We start from the raw sequence: 24892 nt of genomic DNA, 5'->3' as shown, positions 1-24892 counted from the left end.
CTCAGACTTAGTAAACAATCTTATTGTTACCAGGGAAAGGGAGTGGGAGGGGATAAATTTGGAAGTTTGATATTTACAAATGTTAGCCACTATATATAAAAATAGATTTTAAAAATGTTTCTTTAGTATAGCACAGGGAACTATGCTGAGTATCTTGTAATAACCTTTAATGGAAAAAAATATGAAAATGAGTATCTATATGTATAGACAAGACTGGGACATTGTGCTGTACACCAGAAATTGACACATTGTAATTGACTGTACTTCAATTAAAAAAAAAAAAGAAAGAAAATTGAGGGGAAAAAAATGGAGAAACTGGAAGAAAAAATAAATTCCAGCATAGAACCACCTTATAAAAATACCGTATCAATAATTACATTTAAATATAAATGATCTATACAAACCAATTAAAAAACAGAGACTGGCAGAGTGGGTTACAAAACACGACCCAAATATACACTGTCTACAAGAAATCTAACTTCAGTATAATGACACATGCAGTTTGAAAGAAAAGGATAAAAGCATTTATCAGGCAAACATTAATCAGAGGAAAGCAGAGTAGCCATATTAATATCAGATAAAGGAGACCTCAGAACAAAGAAAATTAAGAGATAGAGAGTTAATATAATGATAAAAGGGTCAATCACAAAGAAGACATAGCAATTCCGAAAATGTACATGCACCGAAACAACAGAGCTCCAAAATGTGGGGGAAAAAGTAAGGGAACTAAAAGAAGAAAAAGACAAATCAACAAATATGGTTGGAGATTTCAACGCCCCCTCTCAACAACTGTTTTAACAATTAGACAGACATTCAGAAAGGATGTAGAAGAACTCTATACCATCTGTTAACAGGGTCTTACTGGCTTTACAGAACACTCCATCCACCAAAAGCAGAATATACATTCTTTTCAAATGCCCATGTAATATAGAACCATATCCTGATTGTAAAACAAACCTCAAAAATTAAAGAACTGAAATCATACAGAATGTGTTCTCTGATCACAACGGAATCAAACTAGAAATCATTAACAAAAAGACCAGGAAAATTTTCAAACATTCAAATGTTTAAAACTAAACACATATCAAAATAATCCATGAGTCAAAAAGAAAGTTTCAAGTGAAATATAAAAAATACAATAAACTGAATGAAAATGAAATATGATAGATCAAAATTTGTAGGATACAGCTAAAGCAGTGCCGAGAGGGAAATTTACTGCACTAAATATGTACAACAGAAAAGAGGAAATGTCTCAAATCAATCATCTAAATTCCCAACTCAAGAGCCCAGAAAAAGAGCAAAGTAAACCCAAAGCAGGCAGAAGGAATGAAATAATAAAGAATAGAGTGGAATTAAGTCAGAGATTAGCAAAAAGAAAGTTTTGAAAATGAATCAACCAAGTTTATTCTCTGAAAAGATGAACAAAATTGACAAACCTTTAGTCAGACTTACTATGAAAAAAACCCAGAAGGATCAAATTACTAAAATCAAGAATGAAAAGGACATTAATGCTGACCATATAAAAATAAAAAGGATTATGAGAGAATACTATGGAAAAATTGGATGCCAACCAATTAGATAACCTAGATGAAATGGACAAACTCCTAGAAAGACATAAACTATCAAAACTGACTCAAGAAAAAAAAAGTCAGTCTAAATAGATCTATAAAACATGACTGAATTAGTAACCAAAAAATCTTTCCACTGAGCAATCTTACTCCTAGATATATACCGAACAGAAATGATTGCTTCAAAAGACATATACAAGAATGTTCATAGCAGCTTTACTGGTAATAGCCAAACTCTGAAAACAACACAAATGTCCATCACAAAAGACTATGGCATATTTATACAATAGAATACTAACCAAAGATTAAAAAGAGCAAACCACTGTATAATGGAACAACATGGATATAATTCTCACATAAATAATATCGAGTGAAAAAAATCAGATACCAAAGAATACGCATTGTATTATCCTATTTATATGAAGTTCAAAACAAGAAAACTAATTTTTGGCAACAGAAGTTAGAATTGTGGTTACTCTTGAAGGAGGGTACTGACTAGAAGTGGGCATAGGTGAGCCTTCTGGGGTCCTGTTCTAGTTGCTACATAGGTACATACATACATAAAATGTCAAGCCATGTAATTAAGATATGGCAGATTACTGTATTTAAGTTATACCCAATTTAAAAGTACTATGTTTTTTTTCCATCATTTAGAGTTTGAGATAGATTTTTTAAAATAAATTTCTGATTTACTCTGCAAATTTAGGAGTCATTAAAACGAATTTATTAAGTCTTCCAATTGCTAATTTGTTTATCCCGATTGTTAACTCACACTTTCCTCTAAACTGTATTCTACTAATTACCTTGAATAATTGGTATACTGTTGTTAGAATAGGATACAAAGATACCTTATTCAGAAATAAAGCAATATATGTCTTGAGAATTTTTTATTAAAAAAGATACTAATTTTTAGGAGTTCTACAAAGATGGCTTCAAATTCTTTCTCACACCCTCCCATTAAAATATAAATTTTACCTCCCCCTTGACTGCTTTAATCCATTAAATACAGTGAAAATGATATTGTGTCAGTTCTTAGCTTCTCTCTTACAATGCTATCGGTAATCCTTGGGATCTAGCTACTATTAAAGCCCATGTAAGAGATTATCCATGGCAAAAGAGAGGTCTGACTTCCAACCATCACTAACAATGTGCCAGACATGTGAGTTAAACCATATTTCACCCAGCCTCTATCTGACAGCAACTGTATGAGAAACTGCCCCCAATGAAAAAGAACAGAATAACCATCCAATCAACATAAAAAATGATGAAAAATAAAAATGTTATTGTATTAAGTCACTATGTTTCAAGTGATCTGTTATGCAGTAATATACAACAAAATAGGAATTACCATCGATAATGATGTGCTTACTTAATCACATCTCAAAAAACATTTGTACTTCCAGGTAATTTTCTTGTCATTACACCTGTCTTAAAAACTCAGATAGCTCTGATTTCTTTGTATTTGATATATGCTTTGTAGATACACAGATATCTAAGTGCTTACAGAAGAAGTAGAAGAAAAATGGTTCTTGGATTGATCTATGACCAAACATGCTGGAAAAGTTTTAGGAATCCAGCACTGTTTTATTAACAAAAGCATATATTTGCTAAGTAATACCCTTTGGAACCCGTTTGTTTTGAAAATTTGTGCTGCCAACAGAAAATCTATATTAAATATATTTTGCAACTGTTAGTATATGTAAATAAAGAAATATCAGCATATATAAAATATTTCATTTTTACTGTCAAATTTTTTCTATGATTTCTCTAACAAACATTGCTATTTTAAAAAATTGGCTTACATAAGAGTCAGTGTAATGCTAGTGGCAAAAATTTCAGCTGAAAAAAGAAGACCCAGACTTGGGCATGGCCACCACTTCCTGTTACACAATCTACACAAATAATTGTGGTGGGCCCAGGACTCTAACATCTGTTAACTAACTGAATGATTTGAGACAAAATTCTCCCAATTTTGTTGTTTCTTAGTTTTTTCACAGTTATAAAATAAAGAGTCTGACCTAAGCTTCTAACTTAGAGATGTTATGTTGACAGGATTAAATGTAATATTTATCTTTGATACAAAATGCTTGAACAAGAACTCTAATTCTAGGTTATCCTGAAAAGAAGCAAACAAATGCTTTATAGGTTACCCATAGAGTATATTAGTCAATATATTTTGAGGGTCAGTTTGCTTTACAAGTTTTAATATGAAGCTACAAAAACTATAGAAAGATGTCTATTATCTCCAAAATATATTACTTTAGGGTTGCATGTTACTGTCCTTTTCCAAAAGTATACTCAGTCATTAATTGCGTTAAATTTAGAATCAGGTTAAGAAATTATACAAACCAGGGAAGTGGATATAGCTCAGTGGTAGAGTGCATGCTTAGCATGAGAGAGATCCTGGGTTCAATTCCCAGTACCATCAAAAAAAAAAAAAAAAAAAGAAAGAAAGAAAGAAAGAAGGAAATTATACAAACCAGAAACCAATCAACTGGACTGACAACAGAAGAACAAACTAAACCCAAAACTAGCATAAAGAAGGAATAACAAAGATTAGAGCCGAAATAAGCAAAGAACAGAAAACAATAGGGAAAAATCAATGAAAATAAAGTTGGTTCTTTGGAAAGATCAACAAAATTCAATGAACTAAGAAAAAGAGAGAAGACTCAAAGTACTAAAATCAGAAATGAAAGTGGGGACATTACTACCAATGCAATACAAATAGAAAAGATTACTATGAACAACTGTACACCAACAAATTGAATAACTTTGATGAAGTGGACAAATTCCTAGAGACAAAAAAAACCTACCAAGACTAAATCACAAAGGAACAAACTCTAAATAGACCTATAACTAGCAAGGAGATTGAATCAGTCATAAAAAGAAACAAAGAAAGTTTCTTTCTACCAACAAAGAAAACCTCTGGAATTGATGGCTTCACTGGTGTATTCTACCAAACATTTAAAGAAGAATTAACATGAATTCTTCTCAAACTTTTCCAAAAACCTAAAGAGGACGGAATATTTTTTAATTCATTCTTTGAGGCCAGCATTGACCTGATACCAAAGCCAAAGACACTACAGCAGAATAAAACTACAAACCAATATTCTTTATGAACACTGATGCGAAAATATTCAACAAAACACTAGAGAACCAAATTCAGCAATATATTACAAGAATTATACACCATGACCAAGTGAGATTTATTACAGGAGTTCAAGGATGGATCAACATACGAAAATTGACTGATATAATATACCACAGTAATAGAATAAGGGGAAAAAAGCACATGATCATCTCCATTGATAAAGAAAAAGCATTTCACAGAATTCAAAATCCTTTCATGATAAAAACACTCAACAAGGGGAGGATATATCTTAGCGATAAGAGTATATACTTAGCAAGCACAACGTCCTGGTTTCAATCTCCAGTACCTCCATTAAAACAAACAAACAAACTAGTATTACCTCTCCCAAAAAAGAGTTTAAAAAAAAAAAGATGAGGATAAAAACAGGGGTAAAAAAACTTAAAAGAGGGAGAGGGTATAACTCAGTGGTAGAGTGAATGCCTAGCATGCACAAGGTCCTGGATTCAACCCCCAGTACCTCCATTTAAAATAAATAAACAAATAAATAAATAAGCCTAATTACCTCCCCCCAACAAAATTTTTTAAATAAATAAAATAAATAAAAATAAATTAAAAAATTTTTAAACTTAAAAAGAAATCAATTGGGCCATTAAAAAAATAGAAAAAAAAAACACTCACCAAATTAAGACTAGAAGGAAACTATCTCAACATACTAAAAGCCACATATAAAAAACCCACAGCAAACATCACACTCAATGGTGAAAGACTAAAAGCTTTTCCTCTAAGATCAAAAACAAGGCAAGGATGCTTATTTTCACCACTTCTATTCAACACAGTACTGGAAGTTCTAGCCAGAGCTATTAGGCAAGGAAAAAGGGGAAAAAAGGAATCAAGATTGGAAAGGAAAAGTAAAATCATCTCTGTTCACAGGTGATATGCTCTTGTATGTAGAAAACACTGAAGACCACACACACACACACACACACACAAATTGTTAGAATAAGTGAATTCACCAAAGTACCAAGATACAAAGTAATACACAAAATTTAGTTGCATTTCAGTGCATTTTTAAAAAAAAATTGGGGGGGTAATTAGCTTTACTTACTTATTTATTTAAGGAGATATTGGGGATTGAACCGAGGACCTTGTGCCTACTAAGCAGGTGCTCTACCACTGAGCTATACCCTCCCCACCAATGCATTTTTGATGAACAATATGACAAGGATATTACAAAAACAATTCCATTTATAATAGCATTAAAAAGAAAAAAATACTTAGGAATTAACTAAGGAAGTAAAATACTTGTACAATGGAAACTACAAAGCATTGCTTTAAGAAATTAAAGCCATAAATAAAGGGAATGTTCACGGACCAGAAAACTAGATGGAGCACAAGGGATTTTTAGAGCAATGAAATTATTCTGTATGATACCACAGTGGTGGCTACATGTTATCATGCATTTGTCAAAACACATAGAATGTACAACATCAAGAGTGAACCCTAATGTAAACTATGGACTTTGGTTGATAATACTGTGTCCATGTTGGTTCATTGATTGTACCAAACATGCCACACTGATGAGGCATGTTGAGGGTAGGGGAGTATACATGTGTGGGTGGGGAGGGCTATGTATGAACTCTGTATTTTCTGCTATGAACCTGAAACTGCTCTAAAAAAATTAAGTCTATTAATTAAAAAAAGAAAAATAGAAATGTTAATATAGCTATTATGCTCTTTAACATGGATTGATTTTAGTCCTTTGATTTTTTTTGTACCAGTGTTTAATAGCTACAGAAATCACAACCTAGAGATAGTTTTCATTTTAAAAAAATTACTGCTTGCAAATAACCATATGTGGCCAAACTGACTGCATGTGTTGACTCAGTTTTTGGAAGAAGTAATCTTAGTCATATTTGCTACAAGACTTCTTGTTCTCTGAAGAAAATGTCACTTTGGGAAGATTGCACAAATTTTTTTTAAAGCGGTGCAAAAAAAAAAAAAAGGAAAACTTAATATTATTAAGATGTCAGTACTATCCAAACCAATCTACAGATTCAATGCAATCCATATCAAAAATCCAATGGAGTTTTCTGCAGAAACAGAAAAGCTCATCTTAAAATTCATATGCAATCTAAGAGAACCGTGAATAGCCAAAACAATCTTAGAAAAAAAAACAAAGCTGGAGGACTCACATTTCTTGATGTCAAAACTTATACAAAGCTACAGTAATCACAGCTTTGTAGTTCTGGCTTAAAGACAGACATATAGACCCACGGAACAGAATAGAGAGCCCAGAAATAAACCCATGCGTATATGGTCAAATGATTTGTGACAAGGATGTCAAGATGATTCAAATGAGAAAAGCCAGCCTTTTCAACACTGATGCTGGGAAAACTGGATATCCACATGCAAAAGAATGAAATTAAACCCTTACCTAACACCACATACAAGAATTAACTCAAAATGGATCAAAGACCTAAACATAAGAGCTAAAACTATAAAACTGCTAGAAGAAAACACAGGAGAAAAGCCTCATGATACTGGATTTGGCAATGATTTCTTGGATATGACATCAAAGGCACAGGCAACAGCAACAACAAAAAAGACAAACTACTTAATTAAAAATGTTTGTGCACAAAAGAACACTACCAACAAAATAAAAAGGCAACCCACAGAATGGGAGGAAATATTTATATATCATATATCTGATAAGGGATTAATGTCCAGAATATATAAAACTCATCAACAAAAACAACCTAATTCAAGAATGGGTAAAGGATTTGAATAGACGTTTCTTCAGAAGATATACAAATGGCCAATAACCATATGAAAAGATGCTACACATCACTAATCATTAGGGAAATGCAAATCAAACTACAAACATTAAATCAAAAAAAAAGAAAATAGGTGTTGGTGAGGATGTGAAGAAATGAGGACCCCTGTACACTACTGGTGTACTATTATTGGTGAGAATGTAAAATGGTGTAACTGCTGTGGAAAAATAGTATGGTGGTGGTTCCTCAAAACATTAAAAATAGAATTACCATATGATCAAGCAATCCTACTTCTGGGTATATACCCAAAAGAACTGAAAGCGAGGACTCAAACAGATATTTGTACACCCATGTTCATAGCACCATTATTCACAATTGCTAAAGCATGAAAGCAACCCAAGTGTCCATTAGTGGATGAATGCATAAGCAAAATGTGGCATATACATACAATAAAATATTATGGCACCCCAATGTTCATAGTAGCACTATTTACAATAGCCAAGACATGGAAACAACCTAAATGTCCATCAACAGATGACTGCATAAAGAAGTTGTGATGTACTTATACAATAGAATACTACTCAGCCATAAAAAATAATAAGTTAATGCCATTTGGAGTAACATGATGGACCTGGAGATTGTCATTCTCAATGAACTAAGCCAGAAAGAGAAAGAAAAACATCATATGATGTCACTTATATGTGGAATCTAAAAAAATGACACCAATGAACTAATTTATAAAACAGAAACAGACTCATAGACATAGAAAACAAACTTATGGTTACCAGGGAGTGGGGAAAGGGCTGGGAAGGGATAAATTGGGAGTTTGAGATTTGCAGATACGAAGTACTACATATAAAACAGATAAACAACAAGTTTCTACTAGATAGTACAGGAAACTATATTCAATATCTTGTAGTAACCTATAATAAAAAAGAATATGAAAAGGAATATATGTATGTATAGGTATGACTGAACTATTATGCTATACACCAGAAATAGACACAACATTGTAAACTGACTATACTTCAATTTAAAATATATATATATAAATAAAATGTAGCCTTAAAGAATGAAGAAATTCTGACATATGCAAAAACATGGGTGAATCTGAGGACATTACACTAAATGAAATAAGCCAGTCACAAAAAGACAGATATTGTATGATTCCACTTGTATGAGGGACTTAATGTAGTCAAAATCATAGAGATAAAAAGTGATATGGTGATTACCAGAAATAGGAAGACATGGGGAATGAAAAGTTGTTTAATGAATATAGAGTTTCAGTTTTATAAGATGAAAAGAGTTCCAGAGACAGGTGGTACTGATGGTTGGACAACATTATGAATGTATTTAATATCACTTAAAAATAGTTAAGATGGTAATTTTATGACATGTATACTTTACCAAAATGAAAAAACTGGGAAGAAAATAAAAGCACAAGAAGTATGTTGGAAATGACATAGCCAGACCTACCTTCTGTACTGTTTCCTACATTAACAGATTTATTATTGAAAATTAAGCAAAACATTGTACACTTCCCCTTCCCTCTCTGACAACACAAAATTTTCAAAATCTTTACTGATATCATAATAATTATTCAAAAAGATTCTCAAAAGCTTAAGCAGACATGACCCTTTCTTCCCATAAAATCTCAAGTGAAGACAATTTAAAATTACCATGCAAGCCTCCATTAAGGCAGTATGCATCTCATCTGTTTTGTGCTCTTGATCTGCACCAGCATCAAGCAGAAAGCGAACCATATCCAAATGGCCTTAAGAAAAAAAAAGAACCAAATTTTAAAACTGTATTTCTCAAGAGTTGAGTATCAATTTAACATGTAAGTATTAAAATGGGGCATCTTTTTCTTTCAGGTGTCTATACAAAAATTTGTAAGAGAACTTATTTTGCATTCAATAAATAAATCAACAGTTTTACAAAGCCAATCCAAAATAATAAGCAGGCTCTCGTCAAGGTCTTATCTAGGTTTTAAAGATTGAATTAGTCCACATTAGCACATTAAATCAAGTTAAGTAAAGCACTACTACTTATTCTTTGATTTAATCCATATCAACTACCAAATCAAAACACTGAAATCAAATAGAATGCCAGGTAAAGTTATGTTTTGATCACATTTTTCAGAAAAAAAGCTTTAAAATAATAACCATAAACTCACTGTGGCAATGAGCAGGCACAGAAAACTCCATTCAAAATAATTTCAACCCTCTTGATACATTTAATATATAAAAAGCCTTAACAGTCAATAAGAAATAGACAAACACTCCAGTAGAAAAATGGATGAAGGACATGAAATGGTAATTCAAAAAAGAAATGAAAATGAATATTAAACTGATGAAAAAATATTAAACCTTCCTACTAAACAAATGCAAATTAAAATGAAACACCATTTTTTACTATCAAAATGGCAAATATTAAAAAGAATGATAATACCCAGTGTTGGTGAGGGTGTAGGGTGGGGTAAAGGGCACTCTCAAACACTGCTGGTGGGAGTGTAAATTGGTTCAACCTTTCTAGAAGGCAATTTGGCAATATGTATCAAAAGCCTTAAAAGTGTCCATACCCTTTGACCCAGCAATTCCACTTCCAGGAATTTATCCTAAGGAAATAATCAGAGATTAGGCAAAGATGTCTGTACAAGGATGTTATCACAGTGTTTTTAATAATAGTGAAAAATTGGGAACAATTCAAGTGTCCAACAATAGGCAATTATGGTGCATCCATTTGATGTATTTGGCAGAGATTGTTAGTCCCCTACCCAATATCCATTCTCTCATTTTTCCTTAATAACAGAACTCCAATTTCATCTCATTGGCAACATGCTTGACTAAAAGACTACATTTTCCAGCCTCCCTTGCTGCAATGTGTAGCCAATGAGATGTAAGAGGGAGTTATAAGGCAGGACTTCTAGGAAAACTCCCTAAAGGTAGCTTACTAAATTAGAATGCACTCCTCATTTTGCCCTTACCCTCTTCATCCTTCCTAGAATATGGATTGCTGGAGCCCTACCTACCATCTTTGATTATAAGTAACCTACAGGATAGAAACCACATACTAGGACGGTGGAGAAGAAAAACAGAATGCTGAGCTCTTGATAACAATGGAACTGCCTTATTAGCTCTAGATGCCCTACACTTGGAATTATTTTATGTAAAAGAGAGAAGCCTTCTCTTTTCTTAGAATCATTATTAATTTAGGTTCTGTGACATGCAGCCAAAGCCACTCCTAACTGATACAGTGAAATACCATGTGACCATCAAAAGCTGTATTACAAAAGTATTTATTGAGATGGGGAAATGTTCATGATGTACTGCTAAATAAAATAAACAGACTATAAAATAGTGTTAGAGTATGATTGTTTGGTTTTAAAAATGTATATATAGAGTTGACCCTTGAGCAATAGGGAGGGTTAGGGATATGGACTCCTAGTGCAATCAAAAATCCACATATATCTTCAGAGTTGGTCCTCCAAATCCTTGATTCCACATCCAAGGACTCAACCAACCTTTGACTATGTAATAAAATAGTACATATTTATTTTTTAAAATCCATGTATAAATGAACCTATGTAGTTCAAATCCATGTTGTAAGAGTCAACTGTATATATATTTGTTTAAAAACACTGGAAGTAAATACACTAAAATATTGTTTATGTGCTTTTTAAATCTTTAGATGGTAGCATTACATGTCATTGAAAAAATTCTTTTCTTTATGCTATTCTGTGTTTCCTTAGGTTTTCTGTATCACGTGTTATTATAATTTGAGTGTGTATTATTTTTGAAATAAAGGTTGGAAAAATCATATAAAACAAAAGTTATTAAAGAATGGAAACCCTCTAAATCTGAGCTAAGAATTTTGGTTGAATTTATAGCTAATTGAATAAATCTGAATTAAAATAATAAAGAAACATACACTATGAAACTATACTTCAGGAAATACAAGCTAAAATGGACTTTCTATATAATCTCTTACAAGCTGGATAATTATATAGCACAGGGAAAGTATAAGCAATATAAAATTAACTTAAATACTCAATATTCAAATATTTAAATATTCAAAGTTGCTACCAAAAAAACCCTATAAATATTAATACATATATAGAGTACCTTTGTAGCATGCAAGTGTAAGAGCACTTTCTTTGAATTCGTTAGAATGAGTGTTGATGCCTGCCCCATGATCTAGAAGAACTCTTGCAACTTCCACATGACCTGCACTGGCTGCTTCCATTAAGGGGGTATGTCCATTTTCATTATGATCTTCTATATTTGCTCCTTCATTAAGTAGCACTTTCACAATATCAACAAATCCTCCAGCACAGGCGTAAGTCAGTGCAGTATTTCCTAACAAAGAACAAAAAGAAACATAAAATTATGATAAAAATCGTATGATTATACTTAGATAAAGCTACTGCTCTAGTTCTCTCTCTCCAATTACCTTACACAAACCATTAGAACTATCATCTCAAGTTTCTTTCTTCTTTTGGTTAGAAGTATCATCTTAATTTTTTTACTGATTAAAAGGTTTATTATAAACAGGCCAATTTACCCCGTCCTTATTTCCTTCATTTGTAAAATAAGATTAAGTGCCACTTTCAAAAATCACTTTCAACATATTTTAATCTAAAATATTCTAATGTACCATTTGAAAGTGTTCCTTTTTCTTTCAACACTGTAACAACTTAAAAACCCTTAATATTTTCTTTCTTTGTATATTCATTTCTTTATTTTCTTTTACCTCTCTTTGTCTTTATAGATTTATTCATAAGACAATTCATTGTTTTAGGTACATTTTCTTCCTGAAACATATCTTTAATCTACATGTATGCGACACAGTGAGACAGACATAAATCCCTCTCAGCATAATACCTTCAAAAGAATAATTTATTTAAAAGATCATTATCCCCTCATTTGCCACTTATTTCTTTCCTGATTTTTTTTAATTCTTATTTTTTATTGAAGTATAGTCAATTTCACAACATTAGTTTCAGGTGTACAGCAAAGTGATTCAGTTATACATATAAATGCATATAATTTTTTGTTTTGTTTTGAGGACTTTTATTTATTAAAGGGAGTAGAGAGATTGTTTAACCATCCAACAGTATGAGACTGAAGAAGATTATTTCAAAGGTTCAGAAAGAAAACTATCATTTCAGAACCTAATTTGCTCAGAATTCAACTGTTCAACAGTCTCAGACACTAAGGATATTAATATTACCACAACTAAGACAAGGTGGTCAGCAAAGTGACCTAAAATCCCTTCTAGGAAGTTGTGCTCAGTATAAAAATAAATTAGGCTACATTTAACATACACTTAATGGTATGAAACACTGATATGCTTTCATTATTTAAATTGTCTTTTAAACCATGTGGTTGTATCACTGAATCTGAGGAATCTACCTATAATTCAAGACATATGACCAAAGCTTATAAATAACAAAAAGAGTTGTCCTTACGAGATAGCTTTCATGCTGCCACAGAGTATCTTATTATTACTGCATTCTGAACACTTGACATGAAAAACCCTATATAAAGTTTTGACTCTCAGGTTAACCCATAACCTAAAATCAAGGGAGTTGTAGTTAAATGAGATAAAGAATTGTAAAAGATACGGTTCATAAATTTGCCTCCTTATACATTATATATCATTGTGGCCAAAAAGAATTGTCCCCAGCAGAAAAACTGTCAATCTTGACCAAACAGAATCTAAGTGTGTTTTAAAGATAGATATTTTGAAGATATCAAATTAAGCTGTATTTTACTCAGAGACTCAACAAGGGCTGATTTTTCTGTAGGTTTACAATTGGTTTTCCCTAGGAATCAAATTTTTATCTCTCAGGTTATAATTAATTATATCAATTTATCTTCCTCAAATTAACACATCATTTTCTACATACCTGTTGCAGACTGGGAGTTGACATCTGCATCATGAAGAAGTAATAATTTCACAATATCTAAATAACCTCCACTGGATGCTGCCATTAGGGGTGTTATATCTCCTTTATTCCCCCTATCTTCAACATTAGCATGCATAGCAAGCAATACCTTTAAAACACATATACACACAGAGAAAAATTGTCAATTCTTACTACTTATAGCATTTCTAAAGAATAAACTGAATCTGGGAAGATACTCTTTTAGAGAAGAGGTCAGGAAAAATTAAAAAAAAATCGTCTTTTAGAAAAATATGCCAGTGTTCACTGCTCAAAACACCAGGTTAGATGATATATTTTATAATACAATTCATTACATATTAATCTTCAAGTAAAATAGGCAACCACATTAATCATCCAGCTATAAAATCTAACTGCTCCTGCCAAAGAATTTGTGTTATGCACTGGATTATCTAGCAAGAGAACAGGAAAACTATACTCACAAGACATAAACTAACCAGTAAACACATGGCTATTTCCCCAAATTGTTTGAAGAGAAAAAAAAATTAAAAGAATTAGGGTAATCCAGATGAAATGAAAATAAATAACATCTTCCATTATAGTTGTATATTATTTCTAAGGGCAAGTTTAAAATATTTTTATTATTTCTATGTGTGTCTTATTCATTAGGACTACTCGAGTAACTGGCAGAAAAATGGACTATGCCCAGTTGCAGGAACAGGCAACAAAAATTAATTATACGTTAGTTTCTATTTTACCTACTGCCAAAAAGGAAAGACCTTGACTTCTAATTATAATTTCTTTTATTAATGATGAAAATAAATAAAACATTAAAACTTCCCTAATTTTGATTACTAAAGATTATTTCTGCTTACTTGTGCTAATTCATAATACCCAGCTGAACAAGCCAAACACAGAAGGCTTTCTCCTTCTTCTGTATGTTCATTTACACTTCTGCCTTCATCTAGCAATTTACGAACAGCATTCACATCCCCATCTGAACAAGCTTCTGCCAGACTGCGACTGAAAACAAAACCAACACAGAAAGACTCAAGGTCCTATTATAATGAATTAAATACATAGTTAGTCGTACACAGAAAGTGTTAATATAGTAAGGGAAAAAATTATTTGAACATCTTGTTTGCAATACTAATTATTCATGTACATGAACCAAGCCAGAAAGGCAGTAAGTGAATTTGAAAATAGCTGTCATTTTTATTTTTCAAGATGTCCTAACATATTGTCATATTAAATTTTAAATAAAGTTTAAAAAGCACTAGATGCACAAGTTTTTCTGATTTTTTTTTAAATGGAGGGACTGGGATTGAACCCAGGACATCGTGCATGCTAAGCATGCGCTCTGCCACTGAGCTATACCCACCCACCCTCCAATGTACAAGTTTTTAAGCTAATGTAATTAATTCCCAAAGACATGTAGGATATTAAGTCAGTTTTTTTTTTTTTTTTGAGGCAGGGGAGGATTAGGTTTTTATTTGTTTATTTATTTTTTACTGGAGGTACTGGGTATTGAACCCAGGACCTCATGCATCCTATGCATGTACTCTACCACTGAGCTGTACCCTTCCTCCTCCCACCCCAAAGACGTGGGATATAATCCTATGGCTTAAAATTTTATTTGGTAACAATAGAAGGTAAACATCTAAGTAAAATTTTTACTGCAGAATGACTAACAAAATCAGTGAATCTCAAACTTTAATGTGCACACCAATCACCCATGTTTCTTGTTAAAATGTAGATTCTGATTCAGTAGATCCAAGGTGGGTTCTGAAATTCTACATTTCTAAAAAGTTCTCAAGTGATGCTGATGCTGTTAGTCCATGGACCATATCTGAGTAGGAAGGACCTAGATTATTGCATAGTAACCCATTTCATTTATTATTACTCAAGTGGTCAGTTTATAGTTTACTATTACAACCTTTAGAACAAGAAGTAACGTTCTTAGAAATGAAAACCAGGCACTGAACTGAATACCCAGCAAAAGTCATTAAACACATACGTGTCCACTTGTCCTGCATTGTGGCTGTTTTCCGCCCTCATCCGTGTCAGTGCGGCAGCAGCTTCATCCAGTGCACAACTTACTGAGGATGTCAGTCTTCGGAGTACTTCAGGATCTGCAAAGGCTTTACCATCAGCAGTTGACAATTTGCCAATTCCTTCAGTGTGCATCAGACAGTGCAGGGGGAAAAAAAGCATAAAAGTGTAAACTATAATTACATTTCAGTATTATCTACGACAAAAATGGCATAGTCTCCACATACAAAGCTGATTATTTCAATTTTGCCACTAATGTCAAAAGGTCATTGCATAACTACCTATATTTTAGTCTTTCCACCTTTATACATAATATTAATTTGTCCTCTACCTAACTCCAAATATAACTTAATACAATATTTACTGTAGCAAATGAATGAGATTTCTATTAAAGTATATAAATAGTCATAGCATAAGATCTCTAGTACAGGATCATATTTGTCTATCCTATGAATTACAACAAACAATCCAACAGTTTCTTCCTTTGGCTAAATAGCCACCTAGAACCATTTTCTGGGGCATAATTGTAAATTAAAATAAATTAAATCTCATATTTAATATTTATTATGTGCTTATGTTACACTAGACACTAGGGAAACAAAAAGGAGTAAGACATAATTCCTGTCCTTACAGAGCTCACAATCTGGTAGGTCTAAGTTGCCAAAAAGTCTTTTCCTCTAGATTCAGTGAGGAATCCTTGACTACTGTAACAGAAAATCTCAATAATATCACCACCTGTTACTGCTGAAACTGAGAGAATAGTCAATAACATTTTGCAGAACAACAAAAAAAAGAAGGAAGTTAAAACTTGCCCAACAAGATGTAAAATATATTGCAATGCTATTCATATGATAGTATGATACTTGCACAGAAAAGGGATAATTATATCAAGAATGTATAATAGAGGCCAAAAATTAAAAAAAAGAAGAAAAAGAAGAAGACCTTAGATCATTCGTGAATTCAGTATATGTTAAAGGTAACATTTCAAATCAGTGAGACAGGAGGGCTTATTTATTTCCTAAACACTGTTCAGAAATTGGCTACCATTTGAAAATTAAGTAAGATCCCTAATTCATACCATTTACAAAAATAGATACCAGATAGGTTTAAATAAAACTTGAAAAGTACCATTATACTATGTAGTATTTTTCTATTGCTGATGCTTTTCTAAGCAGAGACCAAATCTCAAAAGCTATACTTTAATAAAAAGTTAGTAAATAATACTAAACATTTTTAATTTCAATAAAAATTTCTATATAATTAAAGATACTATAAATAAAGTTAAAGCAAAATAAAAACTGGAAAAATCAATACCCAATGAATTTTTATCATCACTTATAAAGAGCTACCATACAACTTAATGATCATACTAAATGAACACAAATTATGAAACTGACCCCCCCCCAAAAAAGACTGAGATGTGAGGCCCTTTCAAAACTGCTCATAGAAATGTTTACTGGCACAATCTTGGGGGGCCAATTTGACAAGTTATCAAAATTTTAAGGGGGGAGGGTATAGCTCAGTGGTAGAGTGCACACCTAGCATGCACAGGGTCCTGGGTTCAATTCTCAATACCCCTGTTTAAAAAATAAACAATAAAGAAACCTAAAAAATTACCTCTCCCTATTAAAAAAAAATTTTTTTTAAGTGCAAATATCCTGACTCAGTGATACCACTGTCTAGGAACCTGTCCTATGAAGATAGATGTACAAGTAAGAAAAGTGATAGATATATATGGATATAAACTACAGTATTATTTATGATAACAAAAAAATTTAGAAAGAACCTAAATATCCTTCAATAAGGATTTGGTAAAATAAACTGGTACATCCAAGAGACAGAATATTATCTTACCCTTCAAAGAAGGAGAAAGATCAACAAATCATTTCACAATAACTTAAGTGAAAAAAAAAAGAAAGTTATAATTTGTAGAATATGATCCTGTTGCACTTTTTAAAAAATCATGTATATTCAAACATACACGTGTTTATATAACTTCAAGGGAAAGTCAGGAAGTATATGTAAACCTTGACAAGTATATGTAAACCTTGACAATGAGCAGACCTTATAATCTATTTAATACATTTCATATTGTTTTAGCTACTTTATATTATGCATTACATTTATAATTTAGAAAATAATTTTTTAAAATTCTTCTTGAAATGGCCTTAATTCCTAATTTTCTTTAAGGATCTTAAGAAAGAATCTTTAAAAAAATTTCAATTTTATCTTTTCAGTTAAAATAATGTCAAGAATTCTATCTTCCTTAAGAAGCCTAGTAATATTTAACACATTCTAAACATAAGCAAGTTTCTTCTGTATAACACAGGGAACTATATTCAATATCTTTTAGTAACCTATAATGAAAAATATGAAAATGAATTTATATATGTATATGTATCACTGAAATATTATGCTGTACACCAGAAATTGGCACAACATTGTAAACTGACTATACTTAAATATAAATAAATAAATAAACCCACAAACCTAAGTCTAAAAATTCCTCTTAAATGTTATAGGCTCAACACAATGTCCAAAAAGCAAATGAAATGCTAAAGCACAAAACAAAAGTATTCATTAAACAACTGACTTGCTTAAGGCTTAGAATATTTAAAAATACATCTGAAAATTTCTTTGGATACAATATCATATCCAACACTGTCTGGAGTTTAAATTGCCAAAATATACAAAATTTTAAAATTCAATAATTTCCAACACCTCCCAGAAGACCAAGTCATGATTTTCAAGGTTTATTTTCTAACAATATAGGTATGAAAAGCAAGCAATTCTATGGTATCTTGCTGCTTATATTAGATATGCCATGAACCTAAAGAGAAAAGGACAAAAGAAAAATGCTCAAAGTACGAGAAAAGAGCCCTGAGTGAGAATCAGGAAGTGGCAAGAAAAAAGAGAAATGAGTTTAAAATCCTTAGTTAGGGGTTATGGAGTAGTGCTCACAACATGAATGAAGTGTCAGCCTAAACCAGAGAGCAGATGTACTATCATTTACTAAAAAAGCTTGGTCTGGGAAAAAAAGTTAAATTAGTTCAGAGAAAGAGAAGAAAAATGCCTTTCTTCCACATTTCTCTCTGCTCTTACTCTAAGCAAAACAAATGTAAGGTTCCAAAGAACAGGGGGAAAAAAAAAAAAAAAGAAAGTGGCCATGGCACTCCCATTTCAGGAATCTCATGACTACCTCTAAATCACAACTAAGAGACTCAAGAAATCCAAAGGGAGGGACAGCAATGCAATTATTAATGTGATCTTTAAACCCTTTTAAAGAATCACTAGTCTTACTCTAACTTAAACAATCTTCTGCTAGATACTTAAATATTTTGTTCAATCTAATTTTAAGTTTTTATCAGTTCCAGAAAGACACATCAGATAGACTAAAAGTCAATCAGCTACAAACTGTACCTGTGCTTTTCCGTAAGAGGACAACGTTAAAGGAATAACAATATCAAGTAAACACATTCCTAGCATACTATCTATGTCTTTCCAAGAATAATATAAAAATACTCAATTTCTTTTAGTGCCTACTTTTCCTCTATTCATTATTTGGTCAAATGCAACATTTTTTTTCTTCCTTCAACATGAAATGTGCTAAAAGGCTGCTGTGATTTTTATGAATACCTATCTTTAATATTATGCTTATTAAAGTAGTCAGAAACTAAACAAAATTTTCTATGCTTTTAAAAACTTTATTTTGAACGTTCTGCATTTTAATAACTTTAACATGGGATAAGGAATAAACGTGGCACTCTAACAAGTTTCTAGGCAGTATTTTAAAAAATAACCTGTAAATTCATCTAGATTAAATTCTTATATATGTGTAATGTGCACATATATTTATATTAAAATAGTAAATATAGGGAGTATTATACAAAGTGAACATACCTTGAAATCAATATACAAAGGCTAGAAAAAGTTAATTTCCTTCTTAAAACAATTTCAGGAGATAAAAGGCTTTCATTACAGTGTAATGGAAATTTTGTACAAAAAATTATGAACAGGTTCTACAATTTAAAATAATTATAAGTATACATTATTTGAAGAAATCATACTTATCACAGGTTTTTCTTTTCTGCTGCTTCACAACAAAAAAACTGACATAGCTTGGTATATTTTGGTCCAATTTTGTGTTCAATTTTTATTTAAGTGTCTTTTAGGTAAAAAACAGCAATCTATAATTTACATATAGATTAAAGTCAGTAAGTAACTAACCACACGCAGAGTTAACTAAATGAGTTAAAAGACTCATAATTTGATAGATTAAATTTATCTCCTACATTTTAATTTTATAATATAATTGGTAGTAAGTTTTCCTTGATAACTAGCTGATTATCTAAAACCTTAAAAATGTCACTGTTGAGCCCAGAAATCACTCAGAGAACTTTTATCCAAGAATTTTTAAACATAAAACATGAATGTTTCCTTTAGGAAATTTAAAAAAAAAATTTACAGAGATTTCAGACTTCATATACAGAATTTGGGGATACTCTTGTATAACTTTGTACAGAGATCTAAATTTTTAAAGAGATAAAAAGGAGAAAACAAAAAATAAAGTACCTGCTGCTTCTAGCAATGCTTCTAGTCGTGCCTGTGTCTCTGGATCCACAGTGCGTAAGTCTGTTCCTTCTGCAGTACTTGACAAGAATATCTCTGAGGTTGTTTTAAGCACTGGGTTATCCAGATCTTCTTGGTCCAAAATAAATGATTCAACCTGTTTATAAATTAAAGATGCAATATTCATGAAACTGATCTTAGTATCATTAGAATAACTGTAATTTAAGGTAACATGACTTCTAATTTGGAATTTCAATATAACGAAATAAATTACTGTAGAAACATGGGGGCTATGGGAAGGGACTTTGAGGAAGACTCCTGACTATCTGTTTGTCTTCAGACATAACTAGATATAACCCAGATACACCAGATTCAAGTTTCCTGGAGAGCAGTGAATCTTTTGTGCCTACCACAAACCCTGAAAAACAGCATTAAAAAAAAAAAAAAATCAAACAAGTACATCAACATAGCCCCTATGAAGATGTATACAGTAATAGACAGCAAAAAGACTAGATAGATAGCATAGATAGGTTATTAAGGTATAGTTTTTCCTCTCCTTTAATCAAGTTAATCAATTTTGACTCAAACTAAAGAAAGTAAGATTTAACTCACTGCCAAATAACTCAACTGCTCTAGACAGGAAAACTCTGTAAGGTTAGGAATAATACCCATTTGTTCACTGTGCTATCCTCTGGGCCTAAGAATACCTCATAATAGTAGTTATGCAATACATATCTGTTGAAATGAATGAGCAAAATCAACTTATGAACATAAATATGCAATCTCTAATTTCAAATCAAGTTAATTCTAAATGATTTTTCTTAGCAAATGAAATATGCACAACTTTTATGGGAATCTGGAAATGTGTATCAAAATGCTTTAAAAAGTGCATGCCCTTTGATGTGGTAATTCCATTAAAAAAAATCTATTAAAAAGTTATTTGAATGCCAGACAAAATGTCCAAGGATGTTCATTACAGCATTAATTAAAATTCCAAAAATGAAGGGGAAAAAACTACAATAGGGAATTTGGTAAGTACATTTTGTACATTCACAGGATGGACTACTACGAAGTCATTAAAAACACTGCTTTCGAAGCATATTTAATACATTGCATGAGAAAACATAAAATTAAGTGAAAACCATAAGATTTAAAACAGTATGACCTATATTTTTCTAAAAGTACGTATGTACATATATGTAAACATGAAGAGGAACATATGAGTACTCATATATACAATTATGAGTACCTATTTATATGCCTATGTATGACTATGATATGTAAATATGCTTAACCAGGGAGGTTACCTAACTACATTATTTAGAATATTTGGCTAGTTGGTCACCAATTTTCACAATGGACACCAAATAAAGATATCCTAGTAAAGATAGTAAAGTTACAATGATGGAGATGTCTTATTATCTAGTATGTACTACAATTTTACAAAATAAACCTTTAACTTCAGATCCAATAACACTGAGCCATGTACTATGTTGCAATACAGCTTCTTTAATATGTAATTACAAAGATGCCATTCTAGAACTATACCAATAGATAAATGTAGACTACCAGTTTTCAAATGATTTGAAAGGAAATTGCTTGTATAATAAAGAGCTTGTTGCAAGCTCAAGAAATTATTAGGTGTTTGCAGATACACACACCTGCCAGTTGTGAGGACAGATAAAACCACCATTCCAAATTCTGGAATTTATTCAAAATGATATTTAGATGTTATGCCTATCTTATAAAAAGCAGTGGTCTGATGCAGCATTACACATATTATAGAGACAAATACAGATTGTATCATGTAACATCTAAAAAATCCAAGTTAAGGATTTCCAATTCTCTCCCATACATTCTCCAGTATTTAACGAAGTCTTGTTTTCTACAAAGTACCATTAGAGTACAAAAATGTGGTAGAAGAAATGTCAAAGACAAAAACAACTATCACAAAAGGCCTCCAAGAGAAATAAATGGTACAACAATATGCATTAAGAGACAGAAATCATTTGCAGCCCCAGTAACTTAAGAAGACTTTGCACAGAGAATATAAGCTAGGCTTTGAAGGATGCATAGAATTTCAGTAAGTGGTCACACATCAGGGTGGAGATGTAAGGGAATGGGAAAAAAAAAGGGCTTGAAGATGCATTTAGAAAGTGATGAATGATTTGCTCTCAAACAATAAAAAATCATTCGTACACTACCAGTAGAAGTATAAATGATGAAGCCACTATAGGAAACTGGCAGTTCTTCAAAAACTAAACACAGAATTACCATATGACCCAGCAATTCCATTTCTATGTACCCATGTACGAAGACTGAAAACATACATATTCATCACAAAAACTTGCATAAAGAAGTTCACTGCTGTATTATGCATAAAAGACAGAAAGTGGAAACAACCTAAATGTCCGTTAATTAGTAAGTGGATAAATAAAATGTGGTATATCTATACAATGGAATATTATTCAGCCATAAAATGGAGTAGGTACTGACATAGATAAACCTTGAAAACATCATGCTTAGTGAAAGAAGCCAGACATAAGTCACATATTGTATGATTTCATTTACATGAAATATCCAGCACAGGCAAATCCACAAAGATTAGTGGTTTCCTGAGGAGTCAGGGAAGGAGGAATAGGAGTGACTAGTAATGGGTCTGAAGTTTCTTTTTGGAATGATGAAAATGCCTGGAACTAGACAGTGGTAAATACTGCCCAATCTTGTGAATATACTAAAAACCACTTGAATCATATACTTTAAAATGCTGAATTCCATCGTAAATTAAATCTCAAATTAAAAAACAAAAAACCATAAGGTATCTAGAGTACAACTATGGCTTTAGGCTAGAAAGAACAACTGGAGATAGATTTGAGTAAGACTATGTACAAGGTGGCAGATTGCTCATTGCTTACCTGGTCACCATCACTAGGAAGAGAGAATCAGTAGCAATGTCATCCTGGGTGTCAGTAATTACTAGTATCACATGCACAAACAGCATATTCCTAAGTGCTTGGGAAGAATCAAGTTCAGAAGAAACACACAAAATAGAGATGTGCCCCTTGCCTTCAGAGGACTTGTATTTTCCCTTTAAAAATTAAAATTCATGCAGGGAGGGTATAGCTCAGTGGTAGAGTGCATGCTTAGCATCCATGAGGTCCTCGGTTCAATCCACAGTACCTCCGTTAAAATAAATAAACCTAATTACCTCCCTCTCCTCCCAAAATAAATAAGTAAAATATTTTTTTAAAATTACAATTCATAAGACAATTTACTGAGTTTAATTCTCCTACATCTTAAGAGTGCACATAAATTCAAGTTTCAGACAACAATGCATAAAGGAAAGAATATTGCACTAGAAATTAGGAGAATTAGATTCAAGTCTCAGTTCTATCAGGTATTGTGTGTGACTTCAGACATAACACTCAACCTTTCCAACATTCAATTTCTTCCTCAGTAAACAAAGACAATACTTGCCCTGCCTACCTTACAGTGTTACTGAAATGATGAGATAAGGTAAAAAGCATTCTGAAAATAAAACACTGTATAAATGTAACTTTTAGAAAATAATTACATGTAATTACAACTCTTCTGTCCTGTCCCTCACCACAGTGTCTTATTTTCTATGCCTTTTCAAACTGGAAGAATGATACTCACTGATAATCTAGCATGGTACACTTTGATCAGTGTTCACCTGAATTTTTCTTTACATTTTATTAATATTTTCCACCTTGTATTGAGTTACAATTGACATATAATGTTGTATAAGTTTTACTTGTAGGACATAATGATTTTGTATATGTACATATTGGGAAATGAATACCACAATAAGTTAACATCTATCATCTCACAGTTATAATTTTTTTTCCTTGTAAGGATCACCTGAATTTTCAAGTGTAGTTTTAGGCATTTTATTTTTAAGTTCTGACCCACAAGATCAAATTTTAAACATCTGTAACATTTGTGGGAAAAATCTTAAATTCCCAGAATGAGTTATAGTTATACATAACCATACACATAAATGACTTAAATACATTTGTATCAAATAGATGTGCCAAAAAGCACTCAATTCTAATACTTCCTTTGTCCTACTCTAACATTTTAAAAGCCTGTGTCAATGTGGAATTAATAAAAGGACAAAATATCCAGTTATGCCTATTACTTTGGGAATATTTGGGGAACTGATTTAGGCAATTCATAAATATACTACCTGATAAACCTGCTGAAACACATACTGTTGCAACTCAAATTGTGACAGCATTACCTCAGCCAGTCAAGATGGAAACCATTTATAGCTACATGGAAATATTAAATAAGACCAATACCATACATTTAATATAAAAGGCTGTTATGTAACACCAAATAAATGTCTCTATAATAGACAAGTCCAAAATAATGGTATATTTAATGAAATTGTCCTCATCATGCAAATGAATATACAAGCCTCACAGTTTCTTACATAACAGCTAAAGGAGCACAGAAATTTCTTTACTGCCAAGCAGTAGTTACATACCTCATCTCTGTCCAGCAGCTACTTTCAGGAGCAAACATAAAATATCCACCTATAGTGGTACTGTTTTTGCCAATGGCAAAAAAAGTTTACTTCAAGTCCTAAACATGGCAGAATTTTTCCCCCTCCTTCTAATTAGGTACAAAAATAAAAGGTGGACAAAAAAGGATGAGAGGAAATCTGGCCCACAAAAAACTACCTGCTTTTCCCTCATAAGTTATCTCTTCTAAAATGCTAAAGGCAAACTCTTGATGTCTTCCTCCTCAAAAGTCCTTTTCCTCTCTCCTTTCTTTTAAAAAAATTAGTGTGGTTTTTAGCTTCAAGTAGAATTTTAACAAAGGTGGGAGGGAGGAAAAGGGAAACAAGCATTTTGTCCATTTTTTTATCCTATTTGACATTTCAAAAACGAACCACTGGATG

At 32.0% G+C, this 24892-nt stretch overlaps 1 protein-coding gene across 14 annotated transcripts in view; it reads right to left on the bottom strand.

The window, feature by feature from the left end:
• ANKHD1 (ankyrin repeat and KH domain containing 1) overlaps window positions 1-24892 on the bottom strand; it is a 112324-nt gene that overhangs the window by 70153 nt on the left and 17279 nt on the right. For all 14 annotated transcript variants that reach the window (XM_045507940.2, XM_074360781.1, XM_074360783.1 and 11 more), the window contains exons 2-7: window positions 19966-20119; window positions 15359-15515; window positions 14217-14364; window positions 13345-13492; window positions 11558-11791; window positions 9113-9207 (exon numbers count right to left, since the gene is read on the bottom strand). In XM_045507940.2, coding sequence (XP_045363896.2) covers window positions 9113-9207; window positions 11558-11791; window positions 13345-13492; window positions 14217-14364; window positions 15359-15515; window positions 19966-20119 — 936 coding nt within the window. The remainder of the gene's footprint in view (window positions 1-9112; window positions 9208-11557; window positions 11792-13344; window positions 13493-14216; window positions 14365-15358; window positions 15516-19965; window positions 20120-24892) is intronic.

Source organism: Camelus bactrianus, chromosome 3, assembly GCF_048773025.1.
Source record: "Camelus bactrianus isolate YW-2024 breed Bactrian camel chromosome 3, ASM4877302v1, whole genome shotgun sequence".
Lineage (NCBI taxonomy): Eukaryota > Metazoa > Chordata > Mammalia > Artiodactyla > Camelidae > Camelus > Camelus bactrianus.
The sequence above is the reverse complement of the archived record's forward strand: the minus strand, read 5'-3'. Positions and strand labels throughout refer to the sequence as shown.